Below are 26,126 nucleotides of genomic sequence, written 5' to 3' on the forward strand. Positions count from 1 at the left end.
AGGTGGAAGATCCCGATGCTGGCAGCGTTCCCACTCTCCAAGATACAGTGCACACACAGCAGAGAAACATAGGGACAAATATGGTCATTAATAGAAGGGTCATCCTCAGTGTCTGCTTTGGAATTTATTTTTGCAACATGGTAAACTTTTAAATATGTCCTTAGAATTGAGAAAAGTATTCAGCTGATAGATACGATAGACAAGCTTATTAAATGTATCCTGTAGTGATGCCACATAAGAAGAAAGTCCTAAGGCTAGGCGGTGGTGGCACACGCCTTTAATCCTAGCACTTGGGAGGCAGAGGCAGGCTGAGAAGAAAAGAAGAAGAAGGAGGAGGAGGAGGAGGAGGAGGAGCAGGAGCAGGAGGAGGAGGAGGAGGAGAAGGAGGAGGAGGAGGAGGAAGAGCAGGAGGAGGAGGAGCAGGAGGAGGAGGAAGAGGAAGAGGAAGAAGAAGAAGAAGAAGAAGAAGAAGAAGAAGAAGAAGAAGAAGAAGAAGAAGAAGAAGAAGAAGAAGAAGAAGAAGAAGAAGAAGAAGAAAGCCCTACTTCTTAACTTCCGGCTGCATATAATCGACTTGGAATGCAATCAAACGCGCAATGAAAGGTAGCATTCAATATAATACTATGCAACTGAAGCAACAACCTGGATGGAGTCAACAAGCTTCTGAAGTCTTTAGACTCTCAATCTGTCAGACAGAACTTGAAGTGGGACTTGATAAATGTTTGGTAAATACATGTTTCGAAGAATCAGTTATGAAAGAATTGCAAAGAGTGTGGAATGGAGAATCAGTGAGCGCCGCAGAAGAAGCTTTAGAATGGAAGAGGAAGCAAACAGCATGACCAGAGAAGTCTAAACTTAGCACGTGATCCATGTGAGCAAACAGGGACTCAGAAGTGGAGATCAATGGGATTTGAATGCAGTTGTTCGGTTTTAACCAAATATAGCAAGCATGAATGAGGTGGGCTTAGTTCTTAGTATACAGACACAGCAGAACCCCAACGCAGATGTTCAGACAGACCTTAGAGAGTCCAAACTAAGGAAGCTTATACATCCAGGTCAAGAATTTGGGTGTCATCTAAGGTGATTTGCTTATCCCTATAAAGTTACTGTAAGACAGAAACCAGATGGTGGACTATGAAAAGATTTGTCAAGCAATCAGGGGTAGGATAAACTAGGGAACTACTTTTTGTCATCTTTAGAGTCTCAAAATCTTTCACCTACTGTACATAATTTAAAAAAAGCAAAATGCAAAAATCAAAAACACCTGCATGGTTCTCGTCACAAACACGGAGATTGGGATGTCGAATGTGCAGTGTGCGTTCTTCTGGTGTTAACTGCTCATTCTAAGAGGGTGACCAAGATTTCAAGTGAGAGAAGCAGACTCCATTAGCGAATGGAAGTACCAAGTCCCTTGTGTTGCCAGTCAGTTACCATCATAGGTGTGGAAAGAATAGAGCAAAGCCCTTGTATTTCCACCAGAAATTATCACTTGAGGTAACCTCTTGTTTCAATTTACATTTGTCTTTTTAAAATTAATTGATTAATTATTTTTTAAAAACTATCTTTTCTCAGTTTACATACCAATCCCAGTTCCCACTCCCTCACCTCTTCCCACTCCCTTTGCTTTCTCCCCTCAACCCCACCCCCCATCCACTCCTTAGAGAGGGTAAAGTTTCCCATAGGAATTCAACAAAGCCTAGCACATTGCTTTGAGGCAGGACCAAGGCCCTCCCCACTGTATCTAGGCTGAGCAAGGTATCCCTCCAAAGAGAATGGGTTCCAAAACGCCAGTACAAGCAGTAGGGATAAACCCTGGTCTCACTGACAGTGGCCCCACAAGCTTCCCCAGATACACAGCTGTCACCCATTTGCTTGTTAGGCAAACAAAGATTGGTGAAGTCACCATCTGTGATTACCCTGAGAACCCTTCAGTTTCTATCCCTCCCGCTTGTTATATTTAAAGGAAGAAATGCCTTCCAGAGTCTCAGACCAATTAGATATCAAGCTATAGGATGAAAACTATTGTACCAAGCACTGTTCCAGGAAATAATCGAACAGATTTTTATTAATCCAATAGGTGATCAGCACACACACATCATCTAAACCACCGACTCCCCTGGATTGTCACAAGGAAGCATCGTGAGATGTCAGAAGTAAGGCTAATTTGGAAATAACACTTTGGCCCCTGGATTTGGAATACTAGGCTACCTCGTTTCTCCCCATCCTAACTCTTAGGGCTTGTGCTTGGCACCAGGAAATATTCAGGAGCATGTGGCTCTCCCACAATATTGAGAGTGTGAGGGAAAGACATGGCAAATTAGAGAAACTTGCAGATGGGCTTGATGCTCCAGATTATCAGCACCCGGCGTTGTGGTTAAATAAAAGACTTTGCACCTGTTCCTCCACCACTTCTGTGTCATTGCTGAAGTAAAGTGTGCTTGAGAGGGTCCACTTGAAACACAGTTATGGACGAACGGCATCTTGTTCATTTTAAAGGTAGAACCACAGGTGACCGCCTATCAGCATTATTAACTATTTATGTAAGAATTATTAGTTTCCTCCATTTCCTAATTTCTAATGGTGGTTACTTGGAATAGAGTACGATTTTTTACTCTCAGAGGGTTCTCAATGCCATTTGTGATTTTAAAAAAAGTTTATTATTTTTAATCCTCTAATAATAATGACTTATTTTCCTTCATATTTTAACTTCTAGAATGCATATAAACCTGAAATGTGGCGTGAAATCCCCAATGCCCTGTCTTTCACTGCCAGAGAAAAAGAAGTATAAAAACATGGACGTCTCCTTACAACATTGCCTCGTCCAGGCTACGGAATTTTAAAATAGTGGGGTTAGCTTTTTTCTCTAGGTATAATTTGAAAACTTGTATTGTCTAAGTTACTACTTACAAAACCACCTCAGGAGGAAATCCTGCGGCAGTAGGCTCTGAGTATTTTGTGTGTGTATGTGTGTGTGTGTATATATATTTGTACATATGCATATGTACAAAAACTTAAATTATTTCTCAAAATAATTTATGTGTATTTTATCTCTGAATAATACATTAATTATATTTAGAGGAAAAATTTGTCTAAAAATTGTCTTGCATCTTAAACCCTACTTAACAGTTTGCTTCCTTGAGGATTAACCCCTCCTTTGGCTTACTTTGATATGTTGTTTAATTATTTATTTCAGAAAGTCCTTATAACATAACTTATTTAGATGGAGTTTGGATGCAAATGGTTTTAAACATACAATGCAGGTGTCCCCAGATATACCAGAAACAAGCAGAGCATTGTTGTATCGAGACACGCAAATCATATTTGTGTATATTTCCAGTTTTTCTTATTGCTTCAGTGACTATAGCTTGTAAACAGAGAAGAGGACTTAGAACGTGGAGGGCTATGAATCTCATGCTTTATCTCTTCCAAAAGCTCGTTTGGGGGCAAGTATCGTTTGGATGGGGGATTAACTTAATCAAAGATCTTGAATCCTTTTTACTTTAATTTCAATCTCTTTTATTTATTTTTTTTAAAGTCCGATTCTTTAAAAGTCCTAAACCTGTAGTGGCAAAGCACTGTGTTCAGAAAAGAAAAAAGAAAAAGAAGGGGGACAAGGGGGTAAGTTTTGAAAGCAGCCAGCGGCTGTAAGAGAGATAGTGATGGCAGCAGATTTTGTGACAGAGTGGACCATGAAACCCATCAGCTGATGAGTGAAAATCCCTGGATTCTAATTAATCGAGGTACACAGGCCAAGGGATGAAGAGGATCAGGGAAATGAAATCAGGAAGAAGATACCATCAGTCATTTCTGCGGCCCATTGTCATACTTCAGAATCTGCTGTAATGAATCACTCAGGCATTCCACAGATACATTCAAATGGTGAAGAAAATTCATTGTCCGGTGAAGAGCAGCCGATAAAGATCGCTCCCCCCCCCACTCTTTGTCAGAAGCCTATGATCAGAAAAGGAAAGCCAGACAGCACAACAGGTGTGCTCTTCTTGCAAGCCTGCTGAAATCTGCAAATGAGCCAAGTAGGGGAGAGGATTTTTTTGTACAATTTTTTTTCCTCCCAAAATGTGTATGGGGGAGGGCGTGGGGTGAGGTATCCACGCAAGGGAAGTCTTATCAACTAAAGGGATTGCAAGGGGGGAAAGTGTGAATGAAGAGAAGAATAAGTCCCTTCTATGGTTGTGCCATACATGTTCCTGTAAAGCCGAAATCAGGACATAAGGGGCTGCAGCTGGACACGCAGGGCTAGCTCAACTCATTGAGTTGAAGGAGGGAACATACTTTCTTCAAAGACTATCAGTGCGGTGAAGGAGGTGCCATGTATGATGTCATCCAGGCTCTGATGGCAACACAGAATCCTCATCCTCAGAGTTAGGCTGGAGTTATCCTCGGGGTGCTGGGTGTTTCCAAGAGGAAGCTGTTGAGACGCAAAGGATGAGAGCACATCTCAGCATGAAAACTGTAGTCGAATGTTCCCCAAATTCAGGCCCGGGTTCTTCCCAGGTGATAGCTCACTTTGGTGGCAGTCCGTATATTTTAATAAGAAATAGTCGTCAAGTCTTGCTATCTGTACACACTGACTCAACAGCAACTTAACCCAGAACAACCTGGGCGAAGGTCCAAGTGTATGTGGCATTAGGAGACATATGAAAATAATTGTTTTCTAATAACCAGGTACCATACTGAGACGTATAAGGATGGCAGACTCATTTTAAATTCAATTACTATAATATAGAGTTTCAATGTCCATATTATCAATCACCAAGGCACTTTGGAGTTGATAATATTAAAATTGCAGCACTAACGAGAATTCTACTTCTTGATGAAAATAATTTTAATCATGGGTGGATTACAAATCCACTTACAGTCACAGTCACTGAGAATTCTATTATCTCTTCTCCTGTGAAAGATGTTAAGGCCTGTTTTCAGGAAACATAAAAGATTGGAAAGGTATGCTGTGTCTACGGCTTTCAAAGCTCGGGCTTTGAGAAAAACCTTTAGAAAGCTTAAGCACTGTCAAGATTTAGGTGACGGAATGTGGGGCACGGAACACAGCTGTGGTTACAGGTGGGCGTAAAGCTCTTTACCTTTCTAGCTCCTGCTCACTCTGCCCTCCAGGCAGAGAAGGCACTTTCAGGCTCTTCTGCGTCTATGTGTCAGAGCAGTGGGTGTGGTTCCAACTCCACGGTCTGGATAACACTGGGGACTTCCATAATATTGACGAGATCTGGAGTCTCACGTAGATTTCAATTCTGTGTTTTGGGGGTTCAGTGAATAAGATTAGAAAGACCAGTCCTCAATTCTAGGTGTGTGTTAGAATCACCTAGAACATTTAAAATTCACCTCTTCCACTTTTACCTCCATCTCATCTCTCTCTCTCTCTCTCTCTCTCTCTCTCTCTCTCTCTCTCTTTCTCTCCATATAAACATATATACATACATAATTTATGTACCTTCATAAAATAAATTAATTGAGCTAGTCCTGCATGTCCCACATATTCTCAGTTGTGAATTTAGAAGGACATATATGGGGTAGGAGGTCCTTCTGTTTGTGTGTTGCTCTCATTGGTTAATGAATAAAGAAACTGCCTTGGACTAGTTGATAGGGTAGAACTTAGGTAGGTGGGGAAGACAGAACTGAATGCTGGGAGGAAGAAAGCAGAGTCAGGAAAGACACCATGTAGCCACCAGAGACAGACATGCCAAATATTTTCCAGTAAGCCACTGCCATGTGGCAATATACAGATTAATAGAAATGGGTTAAATTAGTATGTGAGAGTTAGCCAATAAGAAGTTAGAGCTAATGAGCCAAGCAGTGTTTTATTAATACAATTTTCTGTGTGGTTATTTAGAGGCTAAGCTAGCCCGGCAGCCAAGATGAACAAGCAGGCCCTCCTCTCCTACACATATAGGATAAATAACATTTGCTGGATAGAGCTAGGCTAGAGCTCAGGCAAGTTGTTTGGAAAGATCCACTAATATTTCGACTGTTCAGTCATGGTTAAATATCCCCATATTGCCCAGTGTGAACATTGCCCATAGAACCAGTGCTCTGGGTAGTAACTGGAAAGATTCTCAGCTCTTCTGATAAACTGAGGAACTTTAAAGATCTGACTCACTTGTAGTAGCTTTATACAGTTGACAAAAGAATATCCATGTCTCAAGAGCCAAAAAGTTTTGCCATTTTGCAAGAAATATACAACTTCATATAATACTTTATGGTCACCCCTTCTATATTTCACCAGTGGTCATCAGCATTACCAGATAGTTTAAAATAACTGGAGCAAGCAGAATCTATTTGTTGTGCTCATTAGTTATTGGATATCTTATGTTCGGAAACATTTAACTGAGTTTACTACACCAAGAATTTATTTAGCAAGTGTAACCATACAGTTATTTATTATAAATTAAAATAAACATACAGTTACTGATTATGAACTAAAAAAAATTTAAATTAAAGTCTGGAATGTGGAAATGTAAAACTGTGGAACTGACATTAGTAGGCATGAAATGATTATCAATATATCATGTATTGATAAAGATGAGGGTGAGAATTGAACGCCTGGGAGTCAATCATACCATGGATTTACTTTCGTGCTTTTTATTAGTAAAAAGGTTTATCAACAACAAACCCATCTATGGCTTTAAGAAGACGCTGATTGAAAAGATACTAAATGTGTTAGAAGGGAAAAGAGAATAGAAAGGTCGTAGGAATCCAGTGGCAATGAACTGTCAAACTATCCCCACCACGTGTCTCTGGTTGGTGTGGTCATACCGCAATTCCTGCTCAATTAGACTCTGCTCAGTGAGCTAAGTTCTTTTTCTAAATTTTGGCATTTCTTGGTGCAGGCAAATATACTTACTGCTTTCTTCTAATTTCTCACTATGTGTATATTTAATTCACATACACTTTTGAGCATCACAAGTCAAGCAGATATAAAAATGAGCAGTTTCTACTGCCAGCGTTATAAGTTTTTCCATATTCCTTATTTTATTGTTCTCCCTTTACTGTGTTTTTCTGTCTATCTGTACTCTTCCTTCACTTTTAACCTTTGCCCTTGCTTGTGCGCCTTCCTTTGTCTGTTTCCCCTTCTTTCTACCATAGAATCTACAGTTAATAACCATAAATATCTCCAATCGTTTACTTGCCCCATGTGCTCACTCTTTTTTTTTTTTTCACATAGGCTTCATAAGTCTTGCATCTGTGTATTGTGCCATATGCACAGACGTGGAAGTAATTAGTTTTAAAACTCAGTCTATTACTGTCACTTAAAGCATCCCACAAGCGTGGAAACTGCGCCCCGCACTGGTTCCCTGCTTTGGCGGGACTCGGAATAAATTACATTTCTAGAGCCTGCCAGCTTTCTAATTCCAGTTTACTGCACTCTGGAGCAACAGCTTTCCTCCCGATGCTGCATAGTTTTTGTCTTTGTTCGTTTATTTTTACCGTTCTGTTCTTGTGGCTTGACAATAACTTTGCAGGAAGCACAACTGTTGTGTCCAGAGCTTCTTGGGCTTCTGTCTTTAATTAGGGTCAAATGATTTGGGTTATGATTGCTAAAGGGAACCTAGCTCTGTAACTTTCATGCCTACGCATCCTTATTTAGCAGACCTGTTAATATTCGAAATTGAGAAACACCTAGATACATATGTCAGCCTAAGCATGAATTTTCTTTAAAGCAATGAACTAGGTTTATTATAGTGTTTTGGCATTTAGAGACATAAAGAGTTTTGGGCTGTCGTATTTCACAGTAACAAAACAGAATTCTGATTTTTGATTTGGAATCCCAGACTTGAATCTTGACTGGTGCATACTTGAATGTATAACATCAGCTGGCAAAGGGGATAGAAAAGAAAGTTGTAAATAAGTGACGCCATTTGAGAGGAGAGCATGGTCATTGCTCGGTTCCCCATTTTAATCCAACCATTTGCAACTGAAGGCTATCTGGACATGTTTCATCAGAAGGAAAAAAAAAAGGAAAAGAATCCCGAAATTTTGTCTGCAGGCGATCAGTTCCCAAGCTTTCTCTGGAGTCGGCCCTGCAAATATTTATCATCTATGTATGTGTTTGCGTGCATCGCGATAAGGTACCGTTTTAAGATTTTGGAAACTGAACTAGAGTCGGAGACATCCCGCCTGATTGGACTGCGCTCAGCAGAAGCAAAGTGCCGTGAGAGGCCAACAGAGAAAGAAGGTGAGCAGGCAAGGCTGGACAGCCCGTGGTGCCAGCTCTAATATCCAGTGCAATTATTTTGTGGACATCCACTCCTTGCCTGCACAGGAGATAGGGCTATAAGTGTATGTTATTTTTTAATTACAAGGGGGGTAGAAAAAATCCTGATGATGGGCTGGAAGGTGCCATTGCATTGTTATTTTTTCCCTCTCCCTTCGTTTGCTGATTATGTGAGCCGGGCTCCTTTGCTAGCCGATGATAAGCGGAATTTCCATGTTCTCTGCATAATTAATCCATCTCTGCCTCTCTGCTTGCCAACTCGCCCGTTATCGCCGGCACATGCCTGAATTGCAAAAGAATCCGCTCTTCAATTGGAACTTATTGATATTCTAAGAAAAAAAAGAGAGAGTGAGAGAGAGAGAAGGGGGAAAAACTGAAAATCCTTAAGTTTAAGCCGCAGATTTTTAAATGGATTAATTTCGCTGCAATCGCAGCAATCTAAGGCGGGAAGGCAGGCAGAGCAAATTGAAAGCATCTCCATGTTTGCAGAATTGGGTCCAGAACGCTGAAATGTACTGGCATGGCTCTCTTTTAAAGTCAAAAAAATTACCATTCATTTACATCACATGAAATACTTTTTTATGCTAGAAATATTCAAGAGCCGTTCTTTAAATGCCTGCTAATGCTTGATAACATTTCTAACTTTCAACATTTTGCTAGACTTTGATATGACATGATAGGGAAGCCTTCCAGTAGAAAATATTATATCTGTCTTTATCACATATTAGATTACATCGTTCTTTCCTTAATCATTCCCAAGTAGTCTTTAAACAATGAAAGCTGTCATTGGCTATGTAGGATTTGCATGCTGACGGACGTCAAGGTTAGTAATTTATCTTCAAGACTATCTACAAATGAAATATTTGTTTTTGTTTGATTTTCTCATTCAAATAGTGTTCATATAATGACAATTGCAATATAATAATCATAATAATTATCAGTAATTATTGTCTTGACTATTTTTTCAGTCTTATAGTAAAGTTTTACTTTTCCAGCCACTCAGTGCTTACTCATTTTAACTTACGTGTTGCTCCATTTGGAAATCTCCTGTGCCTTAGAAAAGGACCAGTAGTTAGAGTCATTTTACAAAGTGTGCAGTAAAGGATCACAAATACCTAAACTTTCGGGTCCAGTTGCCCTGCAATTTCCTCATGAAATTTATGTCTTGCTTTGATGTTAATATTTGTTTTATCCCGCAATATAGTAAGCATATGCTAATGTCCTGGCTCCAGGAATGGAGACTTGCCAAGACTGAGATTCTTTGGTACTCTGCTTGAGCAATGCTTTCATCTCGAGGACAGAGACTTACCAGCCTGCAGCCAAAGCTGGTCTGCATAGCCAGACTGACCTGCTCTCGGCTCATGATGACATGCTAGGAGAGGAAGCATACATTTGGATATTCAAAGTGCAGCTACCATTCAAGACTCTGTGTAGGTTTTGAATTCGGTAGACAATCGAAGGGCAAACATACTAAACACTAAAAAAAAAAAAAAGTAACAATTTAGCTGAGATGTACGTTTACATGAAAAAAATAAGAGAAGACACTGAGCAGTGGAACTCCGTGGAGACATTTGTTTCAATTGCAAAGTCATAGGCCTATATAACAGAAAACACTGGCATTGTGATAGAAATAAAAGCCTCTTCTATCAGGGAGTGATTTAAAGTATTAACTTGTATTTCCTTTCTCAGGCGTAGCCAAAACTTATGAAGGGATAGGAAAAATCTATAAGACAAATATGTTTTTATACTCAGAAAATAATTGAGTGATGATTACTATAAATAATTAAATGATACAGTTTGAATTTCATATTTTTAAATCTATGAACTCATGCGCAATTCTTAGGCTCCACGCAGCTTGAAAAGAGAGCATGCTGTACTCTGCCCAGAAGACAGTTTTGTGCAGCCAGCCACACTCTTTAAAGCAATGTTAAAAATGAGATGAGAAATGACCCTCCTTAAAACAGGCGTAGCCGAACCACTTCCATCATAAACAGCATTTTCCCTGGCCATGTATATGTGATCGTTTATTTAAAGGCATGAATTAAAACGACTTAAGACTAAAGAAGAGGGGCTGTCTGAGAATTCTGAGCTAAAGAGGAGAAAAAGAAATGCGATTTAAAACTCAAGTACATGCTGTAGAATACAGCAAGCTCATATTTTGGCTATCCTAGAGAAGATAGGTAAGTCAATTTCAAATTGTATGTCTTCATAAAATTAAGTTCTCTCTCCCTGCTCTGAAATCACTGCAGCTCTCCCACGTGTAAGTGATTGTTGTAACCACGTTCACACAGGCCAACACAATTTTTCTTCTGATAGATGAGTCATGCTGCTGTTCCTCTTATGTTCTAAATCCACTTGGTGTTTAACATGAACTTGGAGAATCGCATTCCTAATTATTACGACAATCGCAGAGGAGAGCAGGGACAGTGACACAGATGGTTTTGAGGCATCCCGTGCCACACGACAGGGTAAATCAAACAGCAGAGATTCACTGTGAACCGGGGAATTAGCTGTTTCACTGGAAACCAGACCTGACATGGTTCCACAAATGATGAACTGACTTGTAATAGAAACAACCGAGTGGGAGTATTTTCTCTCTTTTAAATAGAAGGATGGATTGTAAAGTTAAAAAAAAGCTGTCACAAATTATTTCCTTGGTGTCAAAAATTCCTAAGTAGTTTTCTTTTTCTTTTCTTTTCTTTCTTTTTTTTTTTTTTTTTTTTTTGCTTCAGGAAAATGAGAGGCAACTCTTTGTATTGTGTGTGAGGATGCTTTCACCCTCTCTTCTTTCTCTTGTCTTTGTGATTGCATTATATTGAACTATTTACGATCTCTAAATTGGATTTCACTCATCAACTACTGCTAACCTCTAAGGCTTAAACTCCTATGCTTGTTCCAATGGCCCCAGGTACCAATGACATCTTCCTCGTAGATACAAAGTTACTATGTGTTTCCTCATAAATGGTTTATGTTTCTTTTTATGTTTCTTTCTTTAGCCTTTTTATTTATTTCTTTATTTTTACTGTATCTTCAAGGATTTTGCTCACTCCCTATTGGAGAAACTGCAACACCTGAACACCTCTCCCTTCTCCCTTCAGTCTCCTGGGTTAGGTGTTTTCTATGATAAGGTTCAAACAGACTTTCATCTTTTGAGATCTGAGGCAGCACTCAGACTTTCCTATAGAATAGTCTCCTAGTCTAGCTCTCTTACAAGCTATCACTGCAGGTCACCCAATACTGGCATCCAACAATTGAAAGGAAGTCACCAAGAACCTTCTGTCATCTTCACATTGCCCTGGGCACTGAAGGGAGATGGACGTTTTGTCCTCTGCTGCCAAATATGTGGTGTGTCATGCTTTCCCCAACACCAGTTTGATGTCAGACTGCAACAGTTTGGTTGATTCTAAGAAAATACATTGTTTTGGCTCCCTATTAATCTTTTATATTAATCTAGCGTTCACTTCTATAAAGTTAACAGGTATTTTCCAAATTGGCGGTTATCAAGAGCTAAGGCGCATCATTAAGCTCTATTAGGTAGTTAGGATTATGAGCATTTCACAGGCATCACGAGTTTAAGATGTTGAATTACAGGCCTTCAGAGAGTACCAAGTGCTTTAGACAGGCAAACGGAAGCGCCCTTCCCAGACATTCCCTACACAAAGGATAATACTCAAACTAGCATGATTCCTTATCATAAATGTCTCCCTTGACAACAATCCTCAGCTTTCTAGACTTTAGCTATAGCCTTTACTAACTGAAAGAAGTTTAGGTGTTTTCTTCAAAGCTGTCATGAAAACAGGTTAAAGCAAAGACAGCTCTTGTTCCCTAACTGATCACTTACCCTCTTGACGACATTCATAATGGGACCTTAGTTTCCTCATGTGTTATAATTGGGAAAATAATAGCTATTTCAAAGAGTTGTCATAATCCTAAACATGAAAACATTAAGCATAGGCACCATCATGAAATTAACATCATTGCATTATTTTATATGAACAAATACCAGAAGAAGAGAGTTGGGTGAAGAATGGGTTGAGGCGTGTGTGTGTGTGTGTGTGTGTGTGTGTGTGTGTGTGTGTGCATATACTTCTTACATGTATTAGATATTTCTAACTCTAACATTAGGTAGAATTTAAAATTGAGTTTTAAGTATATAAACTTTTAAGTACTTAAACTAACCATCAAAATATTCTAAAATAAACTATATTTTATGTAAATATGTTTGTTTTTTGTTTGTTTGCTTTTGTCTTTTGGGACAGGGTTTCTCTGTGTATCCTTAGCTGTCCTGGAACTCACTCTGTAGACTAGACTGGCCTGAAACTCTGGCGTCCACCCACCCCTGCCTCTGCAATGCTAGGATTAGAGCATACACCACATTAAATTTTATTATAATTAAAAACAAAAGATTTGAAAACAGTAAAAATTTATTGATTGTTGTTTTCACGTAAGAAAATCTCCAGTGTTCCGGAGCTTTCTGCCTGTGTACTCTCTTCTAATTTCCCATTTGTAAACTCCAAAGCAACGGGTGCCATTAGGATGAGAGATTGTGGCATAGGAGCCTGGTCACCCCTCAGTGTTTGCCAGAGATTGCTACCCTAATTCCCATGGATGCCAAAACCTGAGGAGAACCAAATTCTTCATAAAAGTGACATAGTATTTGTACATATTTTCAACCATCTTCAACATTCAACATCAGATGCTGTAATATATATCTATATATATATCTATATCTATATATCTATCTATATATATATATATTTCAATGCAACTGCCACATAAATGCTTGGACTATTGTGTTTTACAATTACAAGAAAATGTTTGCAAATAATTAATACTTCATATTTTTATATATATTGTCAATCAATGGTTGACCAAAGATTGAGAATCCAGGGTTCTTAATTAATATCCTAAATGGTGACAAAAATACATTATGTAAGAAAGAATTTAAATATCCATTAAAAAATTATATTTTCTGAAATATCAAATATGTATATGTATATATACATACATACATACACACACACACACACACACACACATATATATATATATATACACATTTGTTTCAGTGAAGAACATGTTTAAATAGCTATCTCCATAGTTGCATTAGAAATAAAATCACAATTAAATTTATTTTCACAATTCAAAAATTGAACTTTTGGTATGTACTTTTGGGATGGCTAAACCAAGATCATGTGTTTATATTTTTTATAGACAAGAGAACACTTAACATCTTCTCTTTTTAGAATATCCACACACATAGTATGTTGTTATTAACTAAAGTCACCACGATGTATAACAAACCTCTTGAACTTATTGCTTTCATTTAACTCAAATTTGCATTCTTTAATTTCTCCCACTATTGCTGCCACAAGCCCCTGGAAGGCCATCATTCTATTTTACTTTTATCATTTTTTTTGCATTCTGTAAATATGTGAAATCATACAGCATTTGTCTTGCTGTTCCTGGATTACTTCATGGCCATGATGCCCCCTACATTGATGCGCAATGAAGTTGTCACGAAAGATGGCATTTCCTTTTTTCTTTTTAAGGCTAAATACTATTTCATTCTGTATTATACAAGAGTTCCCATTTGCTATTTCAAAAGTATGTTTTTATTTGTAAAGATATGATTCCCATTTAATAAAGATCTTATTAAATGAATGACTTGTTTATGTGTGGGGAACATAGCTCAGTTGGCTATACCTTGAAAGCACAGCAATGTGAGTTTGATCTTCAGACTCAGGTGTATGGAGGTTGGTGGAGATGGCATGGTGGCCTGTGCCTGAAAATCCAACCAAGTGGTAGAGAAATGGAGACAGGAAGACACCAGGGACTTCCTAGTCAGCCATCCTAGCATAATCGGCAAGTGCTCTATCATCCAGTGAGAAATGCTGTCTCAAAAACAGGTTCCTGGTTTCTAAACAATTGCATCTGGAGTTGGCTTCACACATGTGCATATTTACCTTTATCGTGAACACCCCTCACATGTAGAGACACTCACGAGAGTACACACAGAGACACAGGCACACACACACATACACAGCAGAGGTAGACACACTCACACACAAAGAGGGACAGACAGAGAAAGAGGGGCAACTGCTGAGACCTGTCTCAGTTCCTGGATTATGGTGTTATTTTGATGACTGATTTTTATCTCTTACTACTATTAAGTTTTTATTGCTTCAGATTATTATAAACTGATTTCTTTCACAGAAACCTCCTGGTCTTATGACCTCATCTAAAACCATTATCATCTTAAACACATAAATCCACCACAAGATAGATTCTCAATTTAAAATCGTTATTATAATAAAATAATTATAATACAAATAAACATATTTAATGAATACCTACCATGTGTAAATCTCTGTATAGGTAATAGAAAATTTGTAATTTAATTACAATGGAGACAATGTAATAATTTCCCAGTCTCATGAAAATTCACGTTCTAACTTTATAATGTTGGCTAATCCTAAATGTTGTAGAATTTGTGTTCTTCTACTATCTCATTCTGTCCATCGTTAATTCTGCTTAATCTTACTGGGAAAAGCTGGTAACTAGCTGGCATTTAGATATGTCCTTTGTATATTTAAAATAATCACTGTGAACATGTATCATCTTTGTGAACAATAAATTGAAGAAAACAGACAGACAGAATTATCTGTCTTGTGTTGAGAAAACTAAAAACTGGGTCATGGCTATCAGAAACTGTGCAATGAATGCTTTCCAGAAAGATCCACTTTAGTTTTTATAGAGAAGAAAGAGCCACATCGTGGGCTCAGAGTAAGGCAGAGTCTCAAAGGAAAAGGCAACTGAGTAGTGTTAAGTCTTCATTTGCTTGGCTAGAACCCCAGCCTTATGCTGGAAACCCGGGCAAGGCAAAAGGGAACAGAGGTAAATTCTTGAGGAAGAAAAAGAGGTCAGGAGAGCTGAAGACATGATTTTCACATTTGTTTGTAGACTAGGGGAGAGGCAAAGGCTGAGCGTGAGGGCTCTCAGAAAGTCTGCACCCACACAGGAATGGAAGGAAGTTCCATACTGTAACAGGGAGTTCCATACTGTCACCACGAGGCACCAGTTTGGGGCCATCGTTTACCAAACAATGCCACAGCAGATTGGGAGTATGGGAATAAGGACATGTGTTTTCCTGAAGTGAAATGTTAATTTTGTAAATACAATTTAAAACCAAATGCGTGTAGCTTGAACTGCATAGCTTTCAGACACTAAGAAAGTAAACACCTACAACCCCATTTTACAAATACAAAAGACCTCAAGACTGCCTCTTATTTATACACTGCGAGGTTGGATAAAACTCCTCTTATGAGAAAATCTTGGAGCACATTGCTTTCATTAAAGAAAAATAATTTGTATTATATATAAGCTTTTATTTTAAGTTGCATTTGTTACCAGTAATGAATCTTTATATGAAATAGTTTATGTGAAAATTATTAGGCTTTGGAATGATTAATCTGAAAATTCACTTTACAAACTTAGGTTAGTTCTTTCCACCTTTACCTCCATTCCCCCACATCTGTGCCTTATTCCTTACTCTAGTTGATCTTTGTGTTTTCCATTATTGATCTTACATTGACGTTTGGGTTTAGCGACCTGTACACTAGTGCTGGATGGCTGCGTCTCCTTGAATAGTTGTCCGACTGCAGGACATAGCCACTGAATGCTGCAGGTAAACTGTCTTGCTCTTTGCCCTTTAGTCTCCTGGCCTGTGCAGTAGGCACAATAACACAGCAATCCTTCAGAAAGGGCTGCCCAGCTCTGGAGCCCGCATGTGGCCGGATGCCAGGCAATTTCAAGAGAAATTTGCATCTCTGGCTCTATGTATCAGTTTCCTATGGTCATTGCACATTGACTGATATTTGGGTTTGTGTTCGCTATTGTTTTGCTTTGTTTTATTTTATTTGTGACTAGCGTGGCTGGTCTCAAAGTCATGATCCTCCTGCCTCAGCCTCTTGAGCTCTATGTGCTCCATCACTTCTTGCTATGTTCATAGTTAATCAACTAAATTCCTTATGTTGCTTGCCATGTTGAACTATTTACCAATTATCACAAGCCTCTTATTCTCCTAGTTTATCTTCTCCACTTGCCAAAGGAATTCAACATGAAGAAAACAGCTGAATATCAAATTGCTTGGTGCAAACACTTTTAACATTTTTGTTTTTGTTTTTGTTTTTTTTTTGTTTTTGTTTTTCGAGACAGAGTTTTCTCTGTGGCTTTGGAGCCTGTCCTGGAACTAGCTCTTTGTAGACCAGGCTGGCCTCGAACTCACAGAGATCCGTCTGCCTCTGCCTCCCGAGTGCTGGGATTAAAGGCATGCCGCCACCACCGCCCGGCACTTTTAACATTTTTTGAAAGAGCAAGTAGAAATACTAGTGCAGTCACCATGAACTGACTAGCAAGTGGAATTCACGTTGATTTGCTAGACTTCCCCCTGAAGTGTACCATGACTCAGTTGGAAGGTTGTTGCTTTATCGTATCAGTTGTCTCCTCTAACTGATGGAGTAAATACCATGATTGTTTCATCTCGGAGCGCTAGCACTTCTGATCTGCCGACTTCAGCTACTCCATGACAGAAGAAAGAGCCGTGAAAAGTACCCAGGGAGTGCGGGGACCCCTTCACAGTTTTTGTGAGTGTGAACGTAGTCTAAGGGGGGTACATCCAGCTCTCAATGCAATAATAAATGTAGGAGCATTTTGTTTCATACAAATTTGTATGAAAGGTTTTATGTTGTATGCTCAGTATTATCCATATGCCTGTTATATCTGTGCATAAATATCAGATAATTCATAATAAAAAAGGTTAAATGCACTTCTGTCTTTCTTCTGTGATATTTATGCAGAAACAGTAAATTCCTTTGGTGGTACAGATTTATTGTGATGAACCTCTGTTGGCTTTGAATGATCCTCTCTCTTCCCCCCACCCTCTCTCTCTCCAACCCCTCAGGCCAGGCTCTCACTACATATCCATGGCTGTCCTGGAACTCCCTACGCAGTCCAAGCTGGCTTCAAACTCACAGAGATCCAGCTGCCTCTGCGTCCTGGGTGAAATTAAAGGGATTTGCACCACACCCAAATGCTTTCTTCCCTTGAAGATTTTGAACTAATTAGCACTAACCCTAGAATACGCACCTGCCTATGAATCAAAACCCAAGTTACTAGTGCCTAATTTTACAGCTCGAATTTTTAAAACAGGATTTACAGGGTTTTTTTTTTTTTTCTGTTGACAGCTCAGAGGATGCTGAGATCCATTCTGGGGCTTCATGCATGTTAAGCACACAACATATTGTCAAGTTACATTCCCAGCTCTTGTGATGGTTGAAAACTTTATGGCATACCTCCTTTTGTAGATTCCCACAGAGATTATTAGTGCTGGAATTGATTTTTTATTCTGGACACACAACTACAACTCCACTTTGCGTCATCTTTCTTTAGAAGTTTACCTACCTTAGACTCCAGTTTCTGCACGCCATCATCTCTTTACCTTCACCGGTGTGGAAATTGTTCTCTGTGATGATAGAAATCCACAGTGGAACAGAAACTGCATGGACTTTCCTATGTCACCTGCTCACTTTATAGCTTATGTTTTACAAAATGGAACCCCCAACCTGATTCCTTCCTGGGTATTGATCTAGTAGTATGTGACAAAGGGAAGTTTTGTCATTCTTGTGGTCATCCAGCAGCACATTGACATGTTTGAGAGTCTCTGCACCGTCTGGATTATGTTTGCTGAGGCAACCCCCCCCCCCCCCCCCCTTCAGTAACTCAGAAAACTTTCTTTATGGCTTCCTCTTTTCTAGCTTGAGTACAAAATATTCTTTTAACCAGAAATTCATTATTATTGACATATCTACAAGGAAAACATCTGCTATGGTGGTCTATCACTGTCTAGGGTCTAAAATCTTTTATATTCCTTTAAAATACAATTTACAGTGTATTTTTTATATTTAGCAAATTATAGAGATGAAACCTATCATGTTATAGTAAGACAGATGGCAATACATTTAATATCATTTTTAAAAATATGGCTTCACTTCTCTTAGGCTCTTGTATTCATGATTTATAAGCTAGCATTAATGTTCCATTAGGATTTTCTAGTAATGTGGTGTGGTATCCATTTTCAGATGCTGGCTCTGGACAAGCCCCTGTTCAACTTCTCTATGTCCCCCATGGTAGTTTGATCTTTGGAAAACTTGCCAAAAGTCTCTTCATATTTCTACTGTGTGTTCTTCTCAAGAGACTCATTGGTGTGGGAGGTCCTTCTGTCTGTGTGTTGCTTTTATTGGTTAATGAATAAAGGACTGGCTTGGCCTCATTTGAAGGTCAGAGAATAAGGCTCAACTCCTCGTTCATGCCTCCATAGTTCATGCCTACTATTCGTTCACCACTTTAGCTGGAATTTTGTTTGGCCTAGTGACAGGTGGCCTCACAAGAGATCTAGTCTTCCCCCTCTAAATTGCAAATGGGTCATACTGCACTCTGGACATGAAGAGTCAGGCATAAGCTGTGCTACCCTGTTCATTGGAATACATATGAGGAGCGCTTCAGTGATGGGAGGGAAAGAATTTATTTAATGGCAATGGGAACTGAAGGAGAACTACAGCTGAAAGAGAGGGCTGAAGCCCACAGAGACAGTGTGGAAACTGCAGGATTTGAAACATGCCTGAGGCTAACCTCAGCCTCCCCTTATTTCTTACTTCTCACTAGATTCTGAGAGAGTGTGCGGAAAAGACTTGACATTGAATTCATTCATTTCCTTATTTCTTTTAAAATTTCTTTTTTATTTTTAGCATACTCATGTATTGTGTGTGCCATTGTGCCACATGGCGTGGAGGTCACAGGACAACTTTGAGAAGTCAATTCTTTGTTCCTACTCTGTGGGTCCCTGGGATTGAACTCAGATAGCCAGACTTAGAAACAAGTGCCCCTTACCTGCTGAGCCATCTCACTTGCCCTGATCCTGAGCTGTGTCTGTAGCCAGTTTTAGACAAATAGTGTGCTCCAGTGATTGTACTCGCTCATGGCTTTGCTTTATCTCCTGTGTGGCTTTTATCTCTTTCTAAAACTATTCATCGTCCTCCACTGCTAGTCTCTGTGTTATGGCTTTAACTTTCACTCACAAAATATGACATCTATTATTTTCTGAGGGAGAAGATATATTTGCTATTGTCCTGAGAGAAGAAGCATGGAAGTACAAGGAAGGACTAACTAGCTCACTTCAGAAAGAACTAGTTTCTAAGCCTAAAGAATAAGTCATTAAAAAAAGAATCCTCTCCAGTGATCCCATCATCAGAAAGGTTTTCTAATATTTTTAGCCATATTAAATAGTCATTTACATTTATTTACTTTAAAGTACCTGTGCATTGACATGTAAGACCCTGAATAAAATAACATACTTAGAGTGTCTCCGTCATACTTTTTTTTGCTGCTGACCCTGCCCTGCAGCAATCCACTGTCTATGACAAAGGAGTTACAAACCTACGCTAGTCATCCTCAAGGTGAGTTCTCCTAAAAGGTTGTTGTTGCTGTTTCTTTATACATGACCACAGTCAGTTCAGTCTAAAAAGAACTCTAAGTATTTACCTAAGTACAAAAGCACATACCTACATTTCTTCCTGCCGTCATGCCTATTTGCTCCTTAACATAAAGTGTGAATAACAAACGGTTCAGGGTTCCCTGGCCACTCCTTACCTAGATCTGCGGAGGACTAACACCAGTTATTTTGACTCAGAATTACGATTATTACTTTGTATCAATTACCATAACCCATCTCAAGGGAAAGGAGTACCCTGGGAATTGCAGAAGTATGCTCACCAGATATTCGGCAGACACCTGAGTTTTAGTAGATATTGTTGGGAAGCTGTTTTTAGAGACCATTTGTTTCAGCGGGTGGTGGCACGACACCTTGTTTTCTAGGTCGTGTGGAGTTCTCCCTTGGCAGCTCCTTCCTCTGGTTTCTTTTCTTTGATGGCTTTGTATTGTTAGAAAGTTGCTTACTTATTTATGGGACTAACACCCCCCAATCACTCTAGTTCTATAAAATTCTATGCACTTTTCTGGAACTCCATGGGTTCCAGTCATATTTACAGTGCACGTTCACAAGGCAAAACACTCACACATATAAAATAAAATGAATGAATCCAAAAGTATTTATTTTTTAAGTAGTTTTTATACAGGTATATTTTATGCATTAGACATATTTTTCTCCCATACCTCCATGACTTCTCTTTTCTCATCAACCCCTCCCGTTAGTCCTCTTTGTTCCCCTAGACAGCTTCACTTCTACGTAATTTAATTACATATATGTATATATATCTATGTGTATAATGTACATACGTATTTGCATATATAATGCATTTGATGTTTATTTGTGTCTATGTTTTTCCTTCATCAAGGTTCATGACAGAAGTTGCAAGAAGGTTCTGAAAATGCCTTTAGCTTAAGAAATTCTTTTGTTGCTTGTATTCAGGGTCTTATATTTCAATGTGCAAGGTACTTTTAATAAATAAATGTAAATGACTCTATTTAATATGGCCAAAATATTATAAAACCTTTCTAATGATGGAATCACTGGACAGGATTCCATATTTAATGGCTTACACTTTAAGGTTCGAGACTAGGTATGCTTAGCTTCTGAAGTGAGATAGAACTTAAGGTACTTATGGATAATTTGAAAGAATTATCGGGGTTATTGCCAGGCTGGTAGATGCATCTTCACCATCAATCACGGGTATCATCCTTATTTAACTGCTGAGCATCAAACTTCCTTAGCATGCTCTTTGAGTAGTCTACCACTGATAGGCATCTTCTCCCCCCTTTCACTGCTTTACAGATGAGGTGTGGAGGACTGCTCACCTCACTACCCAGATAGCCCAGCCAGAGGCAATGGCCATGCCTTTTCTGCTCTCCCTTCCCCAGCAGGACCCAGTCGGTGCCATTCCCCATACATTGTAGGTAAGGATGCTGCCACTTCTGTTTCTGAAGAATGATTGTTCCGGAAATCATTTACAACGTTCTTCCTAAACCTCAAGCCAGCACAATGTACAAAATATTCCCTGAAAGAAATATCTTTTTATAAAACACTATGTTTATTTCAAAAGAAAGAAGAAGAAAAACCACAACACAACAAAACACCAATAGAGAAAATGCAGCCTGAGTACAGCATTCTAAGGCCAGGGGTTGGTGAATTCCCATTGGTCAGTGTGCCTTTTGGAGCAGAGAGAGCAAAAACCTGCTCACCTGTTCTTTTGGATGAAAGGATTTATTACCAATCAGAGTGTGCCGAGAGAGAGAGAGAAATGAGAGAGAGAGAGAGAGAGAGAGAGAGAGAGAGAGAGAGAGAGAGAGAGGGGACAGAGAGAGGAGCGGGGAGAGAGGGGGAGAGAGAGAGAGAGGGAGAGAGAGGAGGGAGGGGGAGAGAGAGAGAGAGGAGAGGGAGAGAGAGAGAGAGAGGGAGAGAGAGAGAGAGAGAGAGAGTTACAATTGGGCTAATCCACAAAATGAAGTAGTTCTCAGTAGCTTGGGAGAAAACTAAAGGATAGGGTGGTTGTTCTATGTCCTTTTTAGCAAACTATGGGTACCCCTACTCTGTTAAGTGAGTAGATATGCACCTTAGAAAACACAAGGAAGCGCCCCTTACAAATTATGTGTTTGGAAAGGTAGGTGGCTAGGAGGTATTTTGCCAATAAACCAACTTTAGAAGTTATCTCTTTTAGTTTCAAAGGCTCAATTCTCTAGGACGTGAACCACCTTTTGATTTTTTTTATGAATGACTTTAAAATTAACTACATATCAGATGTTAAAGTACTGTGGGCTAAAAGAACAGAGAAGTGGAAGTGTCAAATTCCGTAGCTTGCCTGTAGAAACATCATTAGAAACATGATTAGTTGGTTGTTAGGAGGTTCTTCTGTATTTGTATTGCTTTCTTTGGTTTATTAAAGAAACTGCCTTGGCCCTAGTGCTAGGGTGGAACTCAGGTAGGTGGGGAAGACAGAACAGAATGCTGGGAAGAAGGGAAGTGTGGCAGATGCCATGGTTCTCCTGCCCAAGTCGGGACACTGGTTAGACTCATGCTGTAAGTCACAGTCACAGTGGTAATACATTTTTTTTTGAAACACAAGTATTCTGATCATAAATTTGTGGAAATTTGTGCAAATCCTGTTTTATGTCTTCTAATAGATTAAGGAAAGATCAAATACAAGGCAGGGCGTCATGATTTTTAATGCAAAATCATTAGTGAAACGGCCAAGTTAGGGTCAGTGGGGGCGGAATCACATGACAAGTATGACTAATAATTTGCAACGTTGGATTTTGAACGAAGAAATAACACTTTCTTAACATTTACTGACGGGGTTAGGTATACCAGGCAAGGGGAAAGCTGTTGGTCAATTTTGTTTTCATGTTTTACACACTGTATTCTATCACTTATCTTCGCCTCCCTTCACACCCCCTCTTTTTTTTCCTCCTCCCTCCTTCCTTTGTCCTTTCCATTTATCCATCTTTCTTTAGTACTTAGATTGTCCTCTGTTAACCTATGTCAAATCAAGCCCTACGTGCCGTGCAGAACACATAGCCTGTAATTGGAGTTCATAAGATACCTCCCTGCCACAATAGGACTCTTATGCCTCGGGGAACCACCAGCCACAATAAACTCTTCCATAAGTTTCTTTCAGTCATAATGTTTGATCACAGCAACAAAAGTGGGTGCATCGTTGGTGTCAGAGTTGGGTTGTGTCTGTGAAAAATATACTTTTACTATTCGGGGAATGTGGAAGAGTTTGGAAGTTTGGACTAGAAAGGCAAGTTGAATGAAAGCTTAATGGACCACTCTAGAAGGGGTCTGGAAGATCCTAGTGCTGATGATGGTAGAGATCTGGATCAAGATGCTCAGAGGTTAGCAAAGACTGGATAAACAACTAGGCTAGAGACCATTGGTTGCAGTATTTTTGGCAAGGAACTTTCCTGCCTAAGAACATCCTTGGATTAAATTGAACTAAATTAAAATACAACGGGGATAATTTCTTTGGCCGAGGAGAGATTGCAAGATAGCTCCAATATTGAGTCTGCGATTAATGACTCCTCTTATGCAGGTTTACAATGGAAAGGAGCAAGCAGGGCATGAAAATACACAGATATAACAGTTTGAAAAGAAAATGAATAACTATGAAACTTCTTAACATCTTATAAACTAAGACTTGCGCTCTAAAGAGAGATGAAAAGTTAAGAAGATTAGTATCTTTAAGGAGAGGCCTCTTCTTCTGCATTGGAACTATGGGACGTGGGCCCTGGAGGGAGGATCCTACCCAGATAAGCTTCCAACTTGTGAAAGGAGCAAAACTCCCTGCTCCCTAGAAAGCAGTGCTTCAACAACAAAAGCACCTGCTAACAAGATTCAGGAGCTTAGGGTGGGAGTTTAGGGGAAGTATAAAAGACATTGTCTCAAGTTGACAGCTTTGTGTCCACAGTATCGGCTTCAGAGGCTCTCAAAGAGTGAGGGATCTGTGGGTTCTCCCTCCATGATTTCAGGGAGTCACCACTGCCAGGCAAAGGGTGGCAAGGGAGCCCATGCAGGGCCTTTTGCATGAAACTGTTAAGGTATAAACTGGCCGCGCTTTGCAAGTAGAGAGCCCAAGAGTTTGAAGATGCCAGAGTCACAAGGACATCTGCAAGAAGAACTGTATTCACGGGAGAAGGAGGAACAGCTCAAGAGGACATGCATGCTGCAGGCAGGAAAGCTGGTGAATTGTGAATGGGACTTATTTAAGCCTTCTGTGAAACCACAGTGGCAGTCACCAAATTGGGATCTAAACAATTTGGTATTTGCCTGCGGATTTTTGGTTTCGCTTTGGCCCAGTACATCCTAATTCGTTTCCATTTTCCCCATTTGGAAAGGAAGAATATAGTCCCTGCCAATGTGTCTTGGAAGCATGTTAATTTGCTGTTTTGATTTTATAAGGGGTGACAGTTAAGGAATCTGTCTTGAGTCTCAAAGGAGATTTTCATCTTTGGCCTACCTTGAATATAGTGTTGGGACTGTTGAAATCTATGGAGATTTTGAAGTAGAACTAAATGTATTATTTGGCATTTTAAATGTATTTTGCATGTTTATTTTAAGGCTATGAGCCTATGGGGTCATAGAGAAGGCCTGTGGTGGTTTTGAGCAATATCCCATAGACTCAGGAATTTGAATTCTTTTTCTCCAACGTGGTGGTGGCTGTATGGGTCTGTGGAGCCCTTGGTGGGGAGAGTGTTATCACTGAGAACAGGCTCTGAGACTCTACAGCCTTAGCCTGCTTCCAGTTCCTCACCATCTTTGTTTTCTGTGTGTGATTTTTAAATGGGAGCTTCCAACTTTGTGTTCCACTGCTATATCTTCCAGTGAGGAAAATGGGTTAAGTTCTTACAGCAAGAACAAGGACTGATAGATAGGAAAAAATAGGGACAACTCATTCACAGATCGGGAGTGTCTCACAGGGACACTGACCAACACTATCAGAAAGTGAAGTCTAGGAAGTTATAGAGCCTTTATTCCCTTTGGGATTCTCCTTGTTTGGAAGCATTGTTTACTGATGAAGCATGCTCTGTGAAGCAGGTCACAGGTTTGAGAACCGGGTTATAATTTAAGAGTGTCTTTATAGCCTTCAGAAAGGAATGAAATAAAAGGCTTCAAAATGAATACCATGTTGCATTTTTATCTGTCTGAAAGGTGCAGGGAGAAATTTATGCTTATTGATTTTTCTACTTCTTTACCCCTCTGTTGGGGTTGCTAGTTAAAGTGAGGAGCACTCCCAAGGACTGGGACAGGGGTCCTGTCGAGTGGCTTACCCAGATGGATGCCATGGAACTGCTCTTCTTCCTCATGCGGTAAGTCAGCTTACTGAGGATATATGTTAAGTGGGGATGGTCAGTATAAAAAGTCAGGTTTTAATCCTATATTTTAAGATTACATGCTCATACATAGCAGTGCTCCTGAGATCTCCTGGCACTTCTGAAATAATAAAGAAGGCATCTATTGGCCCCTCAGGATAGACTTCCCTTCACAAGGACTTTTTAAAAGGGCTATGTTGTATTATTTCTCAATACCTTTGATCATCTAGACACTTTCTGTATCTTGAAATTGATACCATTTTCAAAAGCCAGATGGCCATGCTACAGATTTGTTACACATCTATGATCAACTGTGCAGTTAACATTTTTGTGAGTGTACCCCACTGCCTGTCTTATTAACTTTAATAATTCATTGACCATTGAGAGCATAACATATTTTGAACATGACAAGCATATTATCACTAATAAATATATAAACTATACATCATATAACCGGGTAGTATAATATAGCAGTTTATTTTATATCATGTGAATTTTGTCAACAGGAAATCCCGCTGATGGAAAAAAAAATAGCCATAATATTAATTACTGGCACCATCTGTGGAAACAATAGGAAAACCAATATTTAATACAAAGACTTCATGCATGTCAGTTATCTTAAACATTAAATGCTGCAGTTTTGTTGATGCCATTTACCTGCCTATTAATTTAAATAACAGTTGTACTTACAGAGGTTAAAACTATGAATAAATGAATTAAAATTAAATATAATGAAATATTTAAATAGGTCTAACATGAATCTGCTTCATTCTCTGAGAACGTATCCTGTATGCATGCATGGATATACAAATTACTGCGCCATCTGCTAGGTTTTTTACAGGTTGAGTAAGAATTTCTTTACACATGAAAGACATATTGTAGATTCTTTGAGGCAAAGATTATGCAGTTGAAAAAGGTTGAGACAAATGGTCTAACTAATGCCTGCCAATGGTCAGATGCTGAGTCTCTTCAAAGACAGGGGCAGGCATCATCACAGGAAAGA

At 39.3% G+C, this 26,126-nt stretch overlaps 1 protein-coding gene across 1 annotated transcript in view; it reads left to right on the forward strand.

The window, feature by feature from the left end:
• Window positions 1-23,898: 23,898 nt before the first annotated feature.
• Window positions 23,899-26,126, forward strand: part of Zfpm2 (zinc finger protein, FOG family member 2) — a 495,880-nt gene continuing 493,652 nt past the window's right edge. Inside the window, exons 1-2 of the mRNA XM_042055712.1 lie at window positions 23,899-24,001; window positions 25,027-25,120. Coding sequence (XP_041911646.1) covers window positions 23,899-24,001; window positions 25,027-25,120 — 197 coding nt within the window. The remainder of the gene's footprint in view (window positions 24,002-25,026; window positions 25,121-26,126) is intronic.

The sequence above is a fragment of the Arvicola amphibius genome, chromosome 9 (genome assembly GCF_903992535.2).
Source record: "Arvicola amphibius chromosome 9, mArvAmp1.2, whole genome shotgun sequence".
In the NCBI taxonomy this organism is placed as follows: Eukaryota; Metazoa; Chordata; class Mammalia; order Rodentia; family Cricetidae; genus Arvicola; species Arvicola amphibius.